The sequence below is a fragment of the Ixodes scapularis genome, unplaced genomic scaffold (assembly GCF_016920785.2).
Source record: "Ixodes scapularis isolate PalLabHiFi unplaced genomic scaffold, ASM1692078v2 PGA_scaffold2__306_contigs__length_199485367, whole genome shotgun sequence".
Classification (NCBI taxonomy): Eukaryota; Metazoa; Arthropoda; class Arachnida; order Ixodida; family Ixodidae; genus Ixodes; species Ixodes scapularis.
In genome coordinates, this window is record NW_024609857.1 from 37,334,223 (window position 1) to 37,351,990 (window position 17,768).

Below are 17,768 nucleotides of genomic sequence, written 5' to 3' on the forward strand. Positions count from 1 at the left end.
CACAAAGGAAGCACACGTATGCAAGAAAATAAGAACAACAAAATGAAGAGAGGGGGGAGGATCAGGAAACAAACTTTTAAGTTGCGCGCTTTTATAACCTCGTTCGTTAATTAAAATAAATCGTAATTATGATGGCCACTGCTCTAGTCATTAGGCTGCATCAATTGCCAAGCTGATCGTATTTTATAATTTTGGAGCGTGTCGACGTTAGCATAATCCGATATTTGGGGAATATGCGGCCATTAATTCATATTGCGATTTTATAAAAAAAATAAAAAAATGGATACTTATTATTACCCTAATAAAACTCCTTAGGTATAAATGGTCAATGCGTTACCGGACCCTCAGATGTTTAACAAGTAAACAATCGAAGATAACAAACACTTCTAAGTTAGCATACATCAACATGTCGCAGTAATTTTACGATTTTGTGTGTTTTCCTCGACTGGAATTTGACTAAATGCTAAACAAACTTTTTCTTTCTTCTATGCAACGAAAGATATTTTCTTAACACCAATTTCTATGGCAAATAAAAATTGCTCCGAAAAATAAAAAAAAAACGAACAAAAACACTTGGGGAGTGCATGAAAATAAGAAGGACCGCCATCTTAACATGGATTGCAATAAGGAGTGTGCACGTTTTTGCGTCGAGAAGTGTGAGGAACGTTGGTGATCCTCGAAACCGGACCCCGGGTTCGGTTATCCGAGTCATGGCCGGATCCAGAGGGGTGGGAGGCATTGAATGAGTGAACAATCTATATTGCACGCCGTTTATTAATGCTGTCTTCCTCGCTCACTTCGTTTCTCAATGTGTGTTCCCTGAATTCGCAACAAGCGCGAAAAAGAGTTACAGTGTACACCTGCAAAAAATAGTATTACGAATTAAAAAAAGGGACACTCGCTTCTCACGGCGCCCGTTTTCCTTCGGTTCGTATTTCTTCCGCTCAAGCCGCGAACTTCTGTACAATTTTACAATCCCGTAGGAGAGAAAAGCGTGGCGGGGCCAACTCTGTATCTACAGGCGCGGCTACTATACCTCGTAATCCGCGAAAGCCACAGGATAATAACGCCACTATCCAATACTGGAGTTATCATCACTAATCCATTTATTACTTGGCTTTCCAAAATTCGCAGTCAGTGATCGCCCTGCTCGCTGCCCCCCCCCCCCCCCCCCCCCTTTCCTTCAAAAAAGAGAAAGAAAAGCAATTCTAGAAAGGCGTTCTGGGATATCGACTAAGATCTTGCTGCCAGTTCGGATAGTCTGAAAACTTAAGGTGGAGGAAACATTGGTTCGTCAGGTCGACGTGAATTAACCGGTGTGTATAGAAAAATAAATGCTCGAATGCATGTGGCGTAAACATTTTGCTCTCGCACGTTCTCCAGTCCATCGCCCGAACCGGATTTCACATTCGTCAGCAAAATGTCTCGATAATTTTTATGTTTTTCTTCGTTTTTTTTTTTTTACTTTGAAGCCGGGGTTGTACAGTGAGAACCCTCGTAGAATGAGACTGGCTTCCATTTACCGCAGCCTCTATAAAATAACGTCGGCGTCAGGCGCTATGAGCGTGACAAGATTAATGTGTGCACAGAGATTCCGTGGAAGATTTCTGTACACAGCAGCAAGACACTAGGGTGCGGGGAACGACTTTTAGGAAGTTTAGGAAGTGGCAACGATGGTTCTGCTTTTAATTTTATGTCGTGCCTCCAAAATCCGACAAAAGAAACTGAACCCCGACCGAATCTTGAGAGTGTTAACTGACGACAACTAAAAAAATAACCAATGTTTAAGACTGTATGACAAAGCAAACAAAAAATAAATAGAACACTACCGAACAGTCAAAAAACAAATGCTGACACCGCTTTGACGTTTTTTTCGAAGCAAAGTAAAAAAAGTAATCAGAAAGAAAATGTCTACGTCAAACAATATGGTAGTGAGCGAAAAGCTGAATCTTACGCGAAACGTTTTCTGACGGAAATTATACCCTCCCTGGCGGTACAAAAGCAAAACACAAAACGCCATCTCGCATTAGCCTGATCAAATATGCGATATGCAACGCAAACATCAGCTGACTCTACGGTTGCGCCTCGCAGCGACGACGTCTCGAACTTTTGGCGCTTGCATCCAACTCACGAAGAGACAAACATTAAGGAGTTTTCTGACGTTGATGTATTTACGAATGCACAAAGAGAATCCTGAATCTTTTAACTACATTCTATAGGCGCGCTAATAAAATAACCTAAAATTTAACCCAGTATGTTTGTTTTCACCAGACGTTCTTCATTCTTTTTTTTTTCTTTTTAGGTAAAGTTCGAGGAGGTTTAGGTTCGTCTGCAAGTTGTTTTCAGTCATTCATGGATTCTTTTGAACCCAAACCATTTTTACAGGAATGTACCGAGCGACGTCTCAAGTCGAGAACAGAGGTGCCACTTTTCGCAGGTTAAACTCGCAATCGCATCGTCTTAGAACTCGTCATCGAATTAAAAGTCAATAAGAAAACGCACTTTTATCGCGGTGTCAGCATCTACAGAAGTCTCTCTCGGCAGCGCAAACCTACCACCCAAAGTTACCTGGTCTCCCGGTAACCACAAAAAAACAACGTTAAAAACAAAAGAAAAAAAAAAAGAAGAGATTTTCAATTGTGCAGCACGCGATGAACTTTTCGAGGTTAAAAAAAGAAGTGCAAAAAAATAAATAAATCGAGCCACTGCTGTATGCCAAAACCTAAATACCCCAACCGAAGGATCACGTAAAACGGCTTTCAGGAATCTCTCTTAGACTGACCTGCAGCACACAAAGTAAGAAATCAAGAAGAAAGCAGACTCTGCCACACAACCAAGATAAACTCGGACGACCCATGGCGGCGGAGTCTAAAAGTTGAGTAGCCCAACACGCTATAGACCCCCCCCCCCCCCCCCCTCCCCCCTTATCCGAAAGAACCCCTCTTGCAAACAAGACGGCAACAAAAACTCGGGCGATCACTGACCGGAATTTTTTCGTTTCTATGTTTTTGGCCTTCTCACGGCTCGCCCCCTCGGAGAAAAAAAAAAAAAAAGAGAAAACAAGAACAAAAATAAAACTATAATAAAGAAATAAAAGAGAATCCCCCACCGGCCGCCGCTTCCTCGGTGGGGGACTACTCCTCGGCGTTCGGCCCGAAAACGAGTTGCAAGGCGAGGCGGTTGCATGGGCAGAATTGGTTTCTGAGGTATATTATCTGGCGGGGGGGCACGGCACAAGCAAGAGGCTTCCTTCCCGCATCTTTGAAAGACCGAGGGGGCAGGCTGCTTACTATAAACAAAGAGAACACTGCAAGTCTGTACAATCCGTTCTGTACGTATAAACACCCCAAAACTGATCAAAAACCGGGAAAAGCTAGCGAACCATCGAACGCCGACATGGTAGCTCAAACAACAAGAAGGGACCACGAAGTATAAAACGACAAAACAAAAGAATTGCAAAAAAGAAAAAAACAGATCAGGACTGATTTCGGCGAAACAGCAAGGGGAGGGGGTGGAGCGGCGACAAAAAAAGACACTCGTAGACGGAGCAACGGAGCAACGAGAGAGTTCTTTGCCTACCTGGACTAGTTGGGCCTGGCTGTGTCGGTCTGTGTGCGTGTGAGCGCGCCATGGATGGTGGGTTCGGCGAGCGCGCTTGTTGGGATGGTGTCAGGTGTGTCTGTGTGTGCGTGTTGTCGGCCGTCACTTATTTAACAGCGAACCAGCTTTCACGTCTTGGCACCTTTTTGTGTTAGCGTCTTTTCGTGTATGTGTGTGTGTTTTCCTTCGGCTGCAGGCAATGTGTACGCGCGCGGCAGAGAGGTTCACTGCGTCACGACACACACAAACACACCACGGGAGGCTTTCCGAAAGGTTCCACCGACCACCGCTGCAGCATCGTGTCGTCCGGCAGCCGTGGTCGTCGTTCTATGTACAGGATCACCCGCGCGCGCGCGTGTGTGAGGCCGACCGCGTCGCCAGAAGATGTGGACGAGGATTGCACTTGAAGGGTCAACCGGGACGGGCCGCGGCGCGCACCCGAAGACACACGCGCACTGCGGCGGACCTCGGACGAGCCTCGGCGAGGGCACCGGTGAACCTCGGGGGACCGGACGATCCTGTAGGAGGAGCCGCGTGAGGCCTTCGGGCCTCGCAGGTCTTGCAGGGGGCCAGGTGATCTGGCCGCTCGCTCTTGCGGGGACCACGCGAAGGAACCTCGCGCGTGGCAGCGTCCCCGAGGTCTCGCGATCTCGAAGGGACACTTTCAGGAGTCTCACGCGGCGAAGGCGGCGTGGTCCTCCGAAGACCACCGGGGACCCCGCGAAGGCAGACGGCCGAGGCCGCGCGTGGCGGCGTCCCAGACGGCGTGGGGCGGGCCGCGGCTCGGTCCCGCACCCCTGCCCGGTGCCTCAGACGGCGGCGTCATCGGAGCCGCAGCTGAACAGGCAGGGGTAAAGCGTGGGTCAGTGGGCCGCCAGGGACTGGCCCGGGTGGAGTCCGTGGGGGCCCCCCTGAGGCTGCTGGGACTGCAAGGGAGGCGGCGGCGGAGACTGGAGCATGGGCGGCGAGTGGTGGTGCATGTCCCCCGGAGAGCCCCCGTGGCACATGAGCTGCAGGTCTGGCGTCGGGGGCCCGCCCGGTGCCCCAGCCTGCGGCTGGTTGATGGGCGGCGTCATCCGCTTCTCCTTCTGCCGCCGGTTGCAGAACCAGACGCGGACCACTTCCTTCTCCAGCTGCAGGCTGTCGGCCAGGGAGGCGATCTCCTGGGCGGACGGCTTGGGCTGCTTGTGGAAGTGCGACTCCAGGGCCCCCTTGACCGACACCTCGATGCTGGTGCGCTTCTTGCGCTTGCGGCCCTGCGCCGCGATCTTGTCGATGGACGTGGGCGAGCCCGTCGTCGAGTCGGCCTCTTCCAGCCACTTGGCCAACAGCGGCTTGAGCTTGCACATGTTCTTGAAGCTCAGCTGGAGTGCCTCGAACCTGCAGATGGTGGTCTGCGAGAAGACGTTGCCGTACAGCGTGCCCAGGGCCAGGCCCACGTCGGCCTGCGTGAAGCCCAGCTTGATGCGCCGCTGCTTGAACTGCTTCGCAAACTGTTCCAGATCGTCCGAACTAGGCGCCTCCTCCTCTCCGCTCTCGCTCGGGTGCCGGTGGTCCAGCGCCCGGGGGTCCTGGTGGCCCATGTGCGGGTGAGGGGGCACCTGGTCGGCGTGAGGGACCTCGCGCATCGCAGGGTGCGCCTGGGCAGCGCCGCCGTGGCCCAGCATGCCGTTCATGCCGCCGTACGGGTGGTGGTGGTGCTGCTGGTGCGGGTGCATGCCGCCCATGCCGGCCATGTGCGGTGACACGGCCCACGAGCCCATGTGCTGGGCGCGCGGGTGGCCGCCGAGCCCGTGGTGGTGTCCGAGCGCCGCCATGTCGGCCGTCTGCGGGGGCTTGATGTCGGCCATGGAGGGCGCCATGGCCGACGACCACATGGACGCCTCGGCGTGCGTGGGCAGAGACACCCACTGCGCCGCGTGGTGGTGGTGGTGCGAGAGCCCGTTGGGGCCCTGGTGCTGCGGCGGCATGTACTTCATCTCCGGCGGCTCGCGGCCGTAGCCCGACGGCTGCGAGCTGGCCACCTGCATCGGCTGGCTCGGCGGCAGGTGCACCGACGTCAGGCTGGACACTGCGCTCGTGCCGATGTAGGGGTTCGACGAGCCCGTTGCCATGCCGCCCTCCGCTCGGGCGCCGCGCACATCTGACTCCGACGGGAGATCGCTCCGCTGTGCGGGCGCGGCGCACGCCGCGCCGCCACGGCCGCCACTTCGTCATTGGGCCCCGCCGCGGGGGCAGGGACGCCAGCTGGCTCCGCCCTGAAGGGGAGGAGCCGCGCAAGCGCACTAGAGGAACTGGGTGGGACTTGTCGTCAGGCCGCTTTTCTTTCCCGGTCCGCGGCACGCGACGCTGGCGCCACAGCTCGAGCAAACAAAGCACCGGCGACGGAGAGCGCGCGCGCGAGCACACCGTTTCCGAACCGCAAGGCGCGACAATGTGCACGCGGTTTTTCGAACCCCAGTTTGGGCGCCACGGTATTCCTCGACGAGACGAGCTCCGACGGAAAGCCTCCTCTACATTTCGAATAAAGTGAGGACTCAAGTGTGTCGTTTCCTTTCACAAAAGCGTTCGTATTCGTCGAGATATACCGTATTTTACTATCGTCACTTATGATGTCCGTTTGTACCACAATATTGTCGGTGACAAGTTCGGAACCCAGTACATGCTCCGCCCACTTCACGCAGTCGTTGCCTCCCGCTGTGCTTTGGCTGTGCGTGCGACGAAGTGCGACGAAGGCAGAAAGCTCAAGCTGAAGGCAGAGCATCTACGCAGTTCGTAACCCGTCCCCGACTATCGTTTCCTCAGATACGTTTTACGTCACGTAACTTCAACTCTGACAAGTTCCGTCGTCGCTCTTTCCCAAACCAATACGTTGCACGCAATTGCTACAGCCCGGGACACGAGTTGACACTACGATGTCGATACTGCCTAATGTTTAACAAAGAGACGCCCTTTTCGGCTCCCGCTCAAGTCTGAGTTGTTTTCAAGAGCGAAATTATATCGACGCACCCCGCGACACAAAGCAAAACAGCGCCTATCCCCACACGTCGATCAGGCGTATAATATACACGTCGTCTCGGATGTTAATTGAATACCCGATAGCGAAAGGCATAATCGTTTTTGCTTAAGCCGGAGGTGGGGTGCATAGCGCGTATGGAGAGCAGATGCCGCGCATGTATATGAATGCAAACAGGTGTATGACATCTCCATTAAGTCGCAGGTCTGCAGAACTGCTCCTCATACCACGAGAGACCGCATCCAACTTTCTACACCTGACAAGAACGGCGCACCACTGGCTCTCCCAGATAGATGGATATATATATACGTTCGAGAAATGGGAGTATCTACAACTTTGGTATAATGAAGGTCTAGCGAATTCGCCGATGTTTTATTAATGTCTTTTTTTTTTTTTTCGTCCGACATGACCGCCGAAAGAGACCGTCGACAGCGGTGTACTTGACGCGTATTCCGATCAGTGCAAATAAGAGTCAGCACGTTATGGCGGCGGCTCGCCGTCGTGCCTTGTTCCGCCGCAGTCCTCCGCCTCGCGGCTTCGTCGCGAGGCGGCTGCGTCGCCGGGACGGTGGCGAAAAAAACATCAAAGAGGGGAATTCTCCGGGCGAACGCATCCTCTGAAGCTCGCGAGAAGAGTCGAGACGCGTGGCTGGGACTCTCTGCACTCTGAGAACCGAGGTTGTGCGCCGAGAGGCTCTCCAAAAGCACGCAGGTAAGGACTTGGTATTGCATTGATGTTTGTTCTTTCTGTAGAGAGAGCGAACTTCGTGAAGCGCGACGTGCATGCTTGTTTGTGTGCCGCTCGTGTGACGTGACTCGCCGCATACTACCGCCACAGAAATTGAGCGCCGAAAAATGACGAGGCGAAAATCATATCATGATGCGGCACAGACGGACGTGATCGGAGACGTTCCGCGCATCTTATATGGGGAGTGTGTGATCATAAACCCATGCATGTCTCGCTGAGAACGTAAGAAATGGAGCTCATTGTGGCAGGTACTGCGCAGTTTAGGCTCGTTCTGCACCTGGTGAAATCACGGCGTTGCTGCAGATAAGAATGCCGATCGAAGAACGAACGCACGAACCAAGAATCCTCGAGATATCTAAGCACACTCCATTTTCTTTAAGCTGCCGGCGAACATATAATAGACTGTCCCGGCCGTCTTATGAGAAAGGCTTATGCCGTAGCAGAAGGCCCATTTCAAGCTTTGTATCGCGGTGTCGTGTGAGGTGTACACTTTTCTTCGCACCACGCCGCTATCACAGTTTGCGTGCGTTATTTTGTAACGTTATTGAAACTCTTGTGTCTATTATGACGAGTTCACGGAAGAGGACCATATTGAGCACGATATATCTTAGACGTTCCAGAGATATACTTTGCAAAACTGAGAAGGCTTAAGAGCAGCAGTGGCGCTGCTCGTATACATTGTATACAAAAAAAAAGCATGGTGTTCGCGGAGGACATGATGACATTAACGCGGCAAGCATGGTCGAGCTTCGTACATGCTTTCTAAAATGTCTCCAGATGTCTTTTTGTGCGATGTGCATTAGCAGGGTGACTTTAAGCAGAAATGACGCAAAAATATGCATACTAAAAGTTTCGAACAAATATTAATGATAACCGAAATCGTAGCTTTTCAAACGAGAGGGCGTAACCCCAGAAACTCCAGTTGGTCGTCTACACCCGACGCGTCATCGTTTATATATTTGTGTGTGTGTGTGTGTGCACGTCGGAGGCACTGCGTTCAAACAATGTCTGCGTTTCCACGGAACCAAGAGAGAAAAAAGAAAAGCGATGTAATCCAATGCTTAAATGACAAAAAAACTAAAGAAAGGAAAAGTCACACTAAGTTGGCATCCTCGTCTGTCATACTTTCCCAGCCGGTAAATAATTTTTGGCCCTCCTTACGAATTGCGTTGTCGGTTCTTCATATACAAACACATCGCTTTCTCTGTATACAAAAGAAGAAAAAAAAAACACTTTCCAAAGCTATCATAGAACGGGCTCGTTTATCCTAGACCGTTATTGATATTCTAGAGGAATCCCAACCCCGTATATCCACCTATATATAAACATATCGTATATATATATATACAGGAGCGGATCTCTCACGCTATACAGGTACGAAGTATATCAGATGCATGTATGCAAGATGCTAATGAAATAAAGAGTGCCGGCGCACAATCCACCAAACGCGAGGTACACACACATAGTACGCATATGAAGCGCGTCGCGGTATTTGCACGCAAACTCTCAAGGCACGAAAAAACAATCTTTTGCGTCGTTCGCGCAGACCGAGTGTGCTACAGGCTGTGTATCACTTCGTATTGAGAATGGGCGACAGCCAAACTGTTTTCTGGCGTGACTGTCGCGCTCCCGTTTTTTGCCAATACATCGAGGATGCGTATAGATCGTTCGTCCATGCCTGTCTAGAAGTGAAAGTTTGCGGCTTCGTGTGCATATACTTGTTTTGTGTATGGAGCGTTTCGAGATTCTTTCCTTTTCTTGTGCCGTTGAAACGCGCTATATAGGATAAGGTGGAGGCCTCGTGCGTATTATTGAATAGACCGAGAGTAAACTTTGGACCATTAAAAACGTGTGTACAGATAAAAAGTTGGACGGATAAACGAGTGAAATATACGGTATTGATTGAATAAAACGAATATGTATACGGGTGACAATGAGACAATAATGAAAAAAGGGGTAGAAACATTTACATTTATAAGTCCTAGTTCGATAAATTACAAGGTCGTAAACGAAGTGCATATATTGAACAAACTGGATGAAAAATCATAAAACATATTAGCACCGAGATGTTTAGGTGGCGCCCTCTTACGGTCTCCGTTCGTGACGTCAGGACCACGATGTCGCGTCACGTGATTGGCAAGATTTGCGAGCTCGCCGTGAACCGGCAATTGGGGGTATACAGGAAACTATGCATTGTAGTAAATACCTATGGTAAATACGCGATGGGTCAAACCTACGCTATGGTTTGACCCATCGCGAATGTCGACCCCAGCGACACTTTTGGTCGCGCACGTCGCTTATTAATTGTCACGTACAGCTTAAGACACACGAGGGGTGGCCCATACATCAAAGCTGGTCCCGAAGTGGCAACAAATGATGTCACAGAATTCGGAGTGTCTCGTGCTGTCGGATGTCATGATCCTGGCGGTTGGTCGTATAGAAATGCCGACGAAAAGCACGAGCGAACGTGAGATGTCGCTGTCGTCGCAGCGTCCCAACTTCTGGCTGCCGAAGCTTCTGTGGGCTGTCACACCAGAGAGCGACCTGCAGCAGAACAGGCGTCTGCTACATCAACCGCCGCTGCTGGGACACCGCCAGGATCGCGACAGGAGACAACGCGACACTTTTCATGACGTCGCGAGGCAAAAATTAAAAACCCACTTTCTGATTTTTTTTTAATTATTTTTTTTTTTTTTTTTTTTTCTGAACGTGGTAAACACATTAGTTGCAGTTTTGCCAAATTTGCGGTTTTTCCGCCAAATGTAGCGGTTTTCTGGGTTGTCCAGCGGGAGGGATTGCCGTTTTGCGACTGCAGGATTTTTTTCAATTTCTTTTAGCGGTTTTCGAATCCCGTTACCCTGTTTTCTGACCGGGTCCAAAACGTTCGAGAGTCCTCCCGTCGTTATTTTTGCTTACTCTCAAGAAATTGTTGTCAGCGAGAGTTACGCTGGCAACTCCATTGAGATATTACGGACGGGAGTGGAACAGACATTGAAACGCGGTGTTAAAACGATCGCGCCTTATTTAGCGATTTTTATACATATTTTTTCGTGATTTCTTTAGCGGGCACGTTTAATGTTTCAGTTTGAAACACCGCTTCATTGTTTCCGCACATGAACGATGCTCGTGCATGTCTATCACACAACGCGTAAGTTCAAAAAGCTCGAGTGACTCCAGGGGTGGCCGATTAAAGGATCACGCTTCTCGCTTTATCATTCGTTCATCGGTGTTTCTGGAGCCGCAATTCGGTTGACTGTGGAACATTAACCGAGATATTCCTGAGAACTGGCCATGGTCTACGTTTCTTAAGCTGTCGGTGGCTGGAGTCGGGAACAATAGCGACTTACGCGATTCGCTTTGTGCTTTATCCGGAGGAAGTTACCGTATACACGTCGAATGCAGCAGTGTCGTCATTCGTGAGCGATAGCTTCGAACACGAGGAAAGGCTACCCGACAATCGACGCGTGGGGGATTGGAATCATGTATAGCCTTCCGATCGCGATCATGTCGAGGAAAAAAGAAAAAAAGGAGGAACAGTATTAGAGATTCCTAGCTTGCATATGCAGTGGGGGATATTTGGCGCCAGATTATAGCAGTCGAATCATCGGCAGCTATCGGGGGGACAGACCAATTTGTCTTGATTATACCTCGGACGTCTGAGGTGCGTTTGGATAGACCCAGACGTCCAACTAAAACCGCGTCGATTGCGGAAAAAAAAAAAATATTTTTTTTTGTTGTTGTTGTCGTTCCTTTGGCTCGACGAATAAAAAAAACAAACAAAAAAACTGCAATTTCCAATAAAAAAATTGTTATGCGGTACTATATAACGAACCCTCCTGCGTTGAGACCATCTTGTATGTGAAGGAGATACAATTGGCGATCATGTTTAGAACTTGAAAGGTCATGCTACTCGCGTAAACTAAGATTCCCATTGAGTGCTTTTTGTTTTACTTTAAGACTGGACGTGGTAACTTCATCACTTGGCGATGGAGAACTTGCACTGACGAATCACCAAGCTTATTTCATATATACGTGGTGTTTTTTTCTTTTTTTTTTTTATTCTTAACATATTTGTTTATCAAAAGCCGTGAAAGTTACACTAAGGCGGTTTATGCAGGTGAGTTGTACGGCCAGGAGAAACATAATATAGAGGGATAATCGTCACGATAATCATTACCTAAATAGGTTAATTAACTTTTTAATAAGTGAAAAAGACATGTCGTTTGAATTACAAATTTGCTGAGCATACATAAGAAACACTACATATGTCAATATTACAAAGACTTTGAGCACGTGGGAAGCGCAATAGTGCGTTAAAGTTACCACTCATGGAACAAACACAAGGCTGGCTATGATAAGAGACGGAAAAACCGCGCGGGTGCTTTATCGCTTCGGTAAGCCTTGCTCCTGCTCCACGAGTGGTAACTTTAGCTCTCCCCCGTGCTTCTCACCTGTTCCAAGCATTTTTAATATTGACTTATTTAGTGGTTTTCAATTATGTCCAGCAAATTTCTAATTGGAGCCATATGTTTATTTTCAATAGTTAAAAAGTTCATGAACATATATTAGCTCATTAGCCGACTGATCGTTACGATTACTCCCTTATATTCTGTCCCCCTGGCCGTATAACTCACCCGCCCAAACCGCATCAATGTAGCTTTCGTGGCTGTTTTTTTTTTTTTTTTTTGTTTTTTTTTTACAAATTTGTTAAGCTTGAAAAAAAACGCTCTGTATCAATATTGATTCTTAAACTAAGCCTTTGACAGCCCTTTTAATACGATTCATTGGCGCACACTTTGCGACGTTTATAACTTTTTCTCTTTCGAAGACAAATAAAAAGAGTAGCAAACAGAAGATTACAGGTCAACGAGTTTTTGCAAAACATATTGCTCAAAGGCGCGTGGTGTCGCTAGTCGATTTAAACCGCCAACTTTCTTCCTGGTAATTGTGAAGGTACTTCATGTTTCCTGCGAGTTAAAATGTACTGTGCGAAAGGAATAAAACTAAACGCAGGAAACATTTATTGCCTCGGTGGACCACGAAAAAAAGAATCATATTCGAAACGGCAACCGTCTTCCCAGTTTATGAATAATCCTCGGAGAATTCAATATTAATAACATCAAAACATTCGTATACCTTAACCTAGAACAGTTTCAGTCCTGTCTTACGAGATCTGATTCTTAATAGGGAGAGGAGAGACAATTCAATGCTTCGTCGGATTCCAGCAATATCATACTCTTCCTGTACGTAAATATACAACTAAAATAGAGCGATTAGACTCCAGCTGCCCTTGAAAAGCAAGTCGAAGAGAACTGGGTGACTCGGCGACCTTGCCTGAAGATTCTCCCAAATCGATGCAAGCGGCTCATTTTCCGCACCTACTCTTCGAACCGTCCCCTCGAGCTAGGGCGAACTCGTGAATGAAGCCTACTCATCAGTATTCCCTGCCTGACGCTCGCTTACTTTGTAGTCGGAGCCGCAATGCATACACGAGACCTCGCGTAGTACCGCCGTACCTCATCAGACATTCACCAGCGGATCCCCATCCAGTTTCCTGGAGGGTAGCCATCTTAGCTCACGTCACATCCGGACAATAATCCATTCGCGCTTTTTTATTTTTCGATTTTTTTATTTAATCTAAAGGTTTTTTAGCAGACACGTTTTCTGCGAAGGCCGGTTTCTTTTCTTTAGCGGCGGTCTGAGATAAGGTGCGAAAGCGAGATTGAAACGGACGACGCTCTGTGGGGGAGACCAACACGAAACCGCCGTTTGGTGAGGCTCGAACGAACTGAGTCGGTCCCGCCATCTATCGAGGAGCGGCGAAACTATACCGCCAAGCCAAGCTCTGCGCGCGAGCGGCGGACAACTTTGGACCTACGTGAGTCCGTCTGCGGAAGTTGAAGTCGTACAGTGTTGAATGTAACGTATATCGTATGCTGCCGGTTGTGGCCCCCGCGGACCCGTGCTCGATTGTTGCTCAAAGTGACGGCACGAGCTCCCGAGCAAGAAAAGCTTCCGCGTATGTGGTATGTTTCAACACAGACGCAGAACCGTTTGACTGCGTTATTTTGGGATACAACCGCGAGTCTCAGGGGTAGCCGCACCTCGTATGAAGCGTAACAAGCAGGTAAACGCGGACGGACACTTCGAGCTCGCTGATTTTGCCTGCCTCCTCCTTTTCTATTCGCGACTCCAGCAAAACGGACGCCACCAAGCGGGAAAACCGCGAACCAGCCGGACCAGGTCGCTCGGCGCCCCTCCGCGTCTCTGGTGGCTCTCGCGGACACGTGTTGTCGGCGCGGTGGCGAACAATGGAATTTGACGAAGGTCCGAATATTTCTTAAGTTTGCCCGAGCGATCATTAGTGTGGTGAAGCCTCAGTAGATTGTCTTCTATCACGTGTTTGAAAGCCCGTTTACTCCACAGCACACGGTCGCGTGCTTTCGATTTCTTGAATGAGGAGGAATCACCGAAAAACGTTTTGATTTCTTGTGTGTCTCGAATCACATTCAAAGTGACGAATACTTTGTAACTGATAAGTGATTTCCTTATAAGCATGTAGAACAGTGGACTGAAGACGACAGACGGGGCATTTCACTGGAGGGAACACCAATGTTGCAGTCAAGTGAATGGGAAGGTTCGATAGCTGCTTTTCTTGGGTTTGGTTGTGTTCGGTTAGCTTCACGTTTGAGCCGCCCACGCCGGTCGGTGCGTTGGCTATTCATCTTGGCTGCTTTTCGCCGAAAAAGCCTCTGGACCGCACTGGAGGAGTTCGGCTGATTACTTCATTCAGGAAAACCTGCTCGCTGCAAATGATGAATGAGGGAAATTATCTGTTTTCAAAAGGTGGGGGACGAGTCTCGCAACGTTAGAAGTTGTCACGGCATTTTTTTATCTATCGTGCCTCCAATATTTATATTATACCCCCGTCGAAGCCAGCAGCAATATGCGTCTAGATTGCTCAGGTTGACCGGCCACAAAAAATGCTCATTTTTTCCGTTCAGGATTCGAAGCAGAGTTCAATGCAGAGAGGTTCCGCGCGAATCTCCGATGAAGACTCTCTTCAGCTTGTCTCCGTGCTGCCGGCTATAGAACCATTTGGCTAAGTATCTCTGTCTGTCAAATATGCTTTTATTCAGCAGTTCAACTTATAGCTAGTCAACTAAGCTCATATTTCAACCCGAAGAATATACTAATATCACTTTAGTGGGACCATAGCACGTAATATAATACATAACCCGCCCGTCAAAATGACTTCTCGATTGCTACCAAAACCTGAATGAAATACGAGTGTCAGCTGCTTAGTAGGGCGCCGGCGGATTAACGTGGTCCTTGGCTCAAGAAGCGCTTGTTTAATTTTCGTAATTTTCCTGCAGCCTGTGTTGTTGACGGAGCAGACGACTGGAGCTGTTTCTTAAACGCGGATACGCACACAAGCTCGATTTCGCGGACAGATAAGTCGCATTGTCGAGGTATGCGGTTTAGCTGAAAATTACTCTCGATGCAACAATTCTGTAGTCATCGCCGCTTTCCTTAGAGGATCAAAACTGATTAGAGCCTATTAACGTCTCTCCGGAGCCCATAGTTTCTGTTTTGAACGAAATCTCCGAAACGAAACTTTGACATGAAAAGAATAAAAAACACCGGGAAAACAAAGCTAGTCTTTGCAAGTTTATGTGCACCGGCTACACTTAACCGTCTGAGTTCAAATACCTATAAAATTGGGTATTAAAGAAAAGAAAATCTGTTAAATTGAGCGCGCCACCTGTTCAGGCGGCCCGGCCGAGCCGACGCGACCTGGACTCAGCCGCCATGTTTGTTTTGTGGTGGCGCCGCCTATAAGTCGCTGGAGTCGCGAATATCTCCACTTTCTACTTTGCTTCAATTTGGCTCCCTTCGCAGTTTAGAAGAGGGGAGCGCTAAGGGGATTATCTTCCCTGCAGAAAATAGAGGTTGCACATCGGCCTTTAGGCGCCGTTTACACACTTGCAACCGAGATGAATAGTGTACCTATTATTTTATATGCCTTTCATTGCACCTTGGCGTTCGGCTCGGTGATTGCGAAGTTCTTATTTACAACTGAAAGCAACAACGTGTGGCGTGAGATTCTGTTATTTACCACTAACCACGTTCCCTGCGTGTGTTCTTTTTTTTTTTCTTTTTCTTTTAAGGTGCGCTTAGACGCAGTTGAGCACGTATCATGCGAGTCAAGTCTCGCCCAGGTATCGTCAGCTGGGCAGCCTGAGTGCAGTCGAAGTTGCTCGCGAACGGTACACGGATACGCAGAAACAGTTGGACACGCCGTACGCAGTACCAATCAGTATCAAGGCCCCGACTCACCGACTGCAAACAAGCTAACAGGAGTTCACGGGACAACTGCGAGCGTGGCGCACCTGTCTAAACTTCAAATGTGCGATAATGCATCCTTCCCGCGTTGCCCAGGGGGTGCTGCGAAAAGTGACTTGTTAGGACTTGTTTTTGGGAAGCACACCCAATTGAGCGTCTCAAACTGCCACACTTATGTAGAAGCGTGCTTGCTCTGGTGCGGAACGCGAGATCACGAGAATAATACAAAGAAACAACAAAAGTTCGAACGCGGTCGAAGCATAGGCTAAAGGGATAGCCACCATACGAGCCTTTTGAAATGGTTGGAATAGACCTCCTTGGACCTCTGCCTGTGTCCACCGCTCATATTCGATAGATCGTCGTCGCCATCGACCACGCAATTCGCTATCGAAACTGCTTCTCTCCCCAACGCGAGAGCAGCAGTTATTGCACACTCTAAAAAAAAAAAAAAGTGTAGCCCTTACACCCCTTGACACATCTACGACACCCCAAAACACATATACGAAACCCCGTACAGCGCATGGACGTTGAACTGAAGGCTTCAACTTTTACGAGAGGCTTGATGCCGGTGATATATAACATATTAAACGCCTAAAGTACGCATGAAAGACTACAAAACAAAACATAAACTGAAGTTTTGCAGTAGGCCCGAGAAAACCCCGATAACTTTTTTTTGCAGTCAGCCACACATATATTAGCTATTTTAATAAGCTCTAAAACTCGGCCATCAAGCCGCTCGTGAAAGTTGGTACCGTCGATTCAATGTCAGCGCTGTACGTCCAATCGAAGTTTTGGGGTGTCTTATATGTGACAATTAAGGGATGTAAAAGTATAGCTTTTGTTTCTGTGTGTGCGCCATTCCTGCTCTATAACATTGTTCTCCGTCATGAAGCCCCACCCGTCCTCATTAGCGACCGCGAACGTGCCTTTGTCAAACCGTGGAGGCTTTACTACACGCTTGGGATGTCAAGCATCGCGTGACTTCCCCGTGCCCCCCTCAGACCAACGGCCTTACTGAGCTCTTTAACTACACTCTTTAGGACATGGTTTCTACCTATGTGACCGCACAACACTCGTACATGGGACGATATTGAACCGTTCGTCACATTTGCCTATAATAGGGCAATTTAATCCACTACTGGCTTCTCTCCATTTTATCCAGCGTATGGCCGAGACCCGGCGCCCACATCGGACACCATCTTTCCCTCCCCAACTGGATATGACCAGGACGCTTCTATCGCTCAACTAGCCTCCCGTACCAAAACCTGTCATCGACTTGCACGCGCCCAAACACTGGAACACCAAGAAACCGCCAATCTTCGTTATCACGCACACCATAAAAAGGACCACTATACTCGACCTTGTCCTCTTATCCACCCCATGGAGCCAAGTTGGTGTTTGTAAAAAATGTCTACCGAAATACAAAGTATCGTACCGCCTTATATACAGCAGACTTCGCAAGTCAACTACGTCGGTGAGCGGACGACCCCTTTCCTCGATCACCAAACCCAAGGTACGCGCCTTGTGTAGGTCAACCGAATAAAGCTCTTCCACCCGCGCACACCTTTTCAGTAACCACTATCCATAGCTTGCAAGGGTCGCCATTGCTGGGTACCGACGTTTATTTCTTCTTACTGCGTGGTTTCTTCGAATTACAGCTTCTGCGTTGTGAAACTGCGGAGAACCGAACGCTCGTAGCGCATAAAACACTGGCGTGGCCGCAAATGACATCACATGAAAGCTACAGCCAATGCGACAAGCATGCACAAGAGCACGAGATCCCTGACTTGAAACGTTTCTCCGCAAGATTGAGCTAGCCCGCACTTCTTTCTTCAGAAGTGCGGGCTAGCTCGCGCTTGTAGCTTTGGCTGCATGTCTCAACTTAAAGGTGAACAGAGTATATTGGCGACGTGAGCAATCGAAAGTGTCGCTGTGGTCAGCCCACCACAATTGGCCGAATGCTGACTATGACGTCAGCAAAGGATGTCTCATCGACGGAAATAAGAGGAATCTAAGAACATAAATTTTGACGGTGTTGGCAGTGTTGCTTTGAGACCGC

General features: G+C 48.8%; 1 protein-coding gene across 1 annotated transcript; it reads right to left on the reverse strand.

Annotated features, from left to right (window-relative positions):
* Window positions 1-4,463: 4,463 nt before the first annotated feature.
* Window positions 4,464-5,714, reverse strand: LOC8035365 (POU domain, class 3, transcription factor 4). Its single transcript, XM_002411247.4, has one exon. It carries the CDS (start codon window positions 5,712-5,714, stop codon window positions 4,464-4,466), a length of 1,251 nt encoding a protein of 416 aa, XP_002411292.2.
* Between the last annotated feature and the right edge of the window lie 12,054 nt (window positions 5,715-17,768).

Bases quoted from the DNA above. Each gene is read 5' to 3' on its own strand.
- LOC8035365 (XM_002411247.4), bottom strand. From the start codon at position 5,714: ATGGCAACGGGCTCGTCGAACCCCTACATCGGCACGAGCGCAGTGTCC.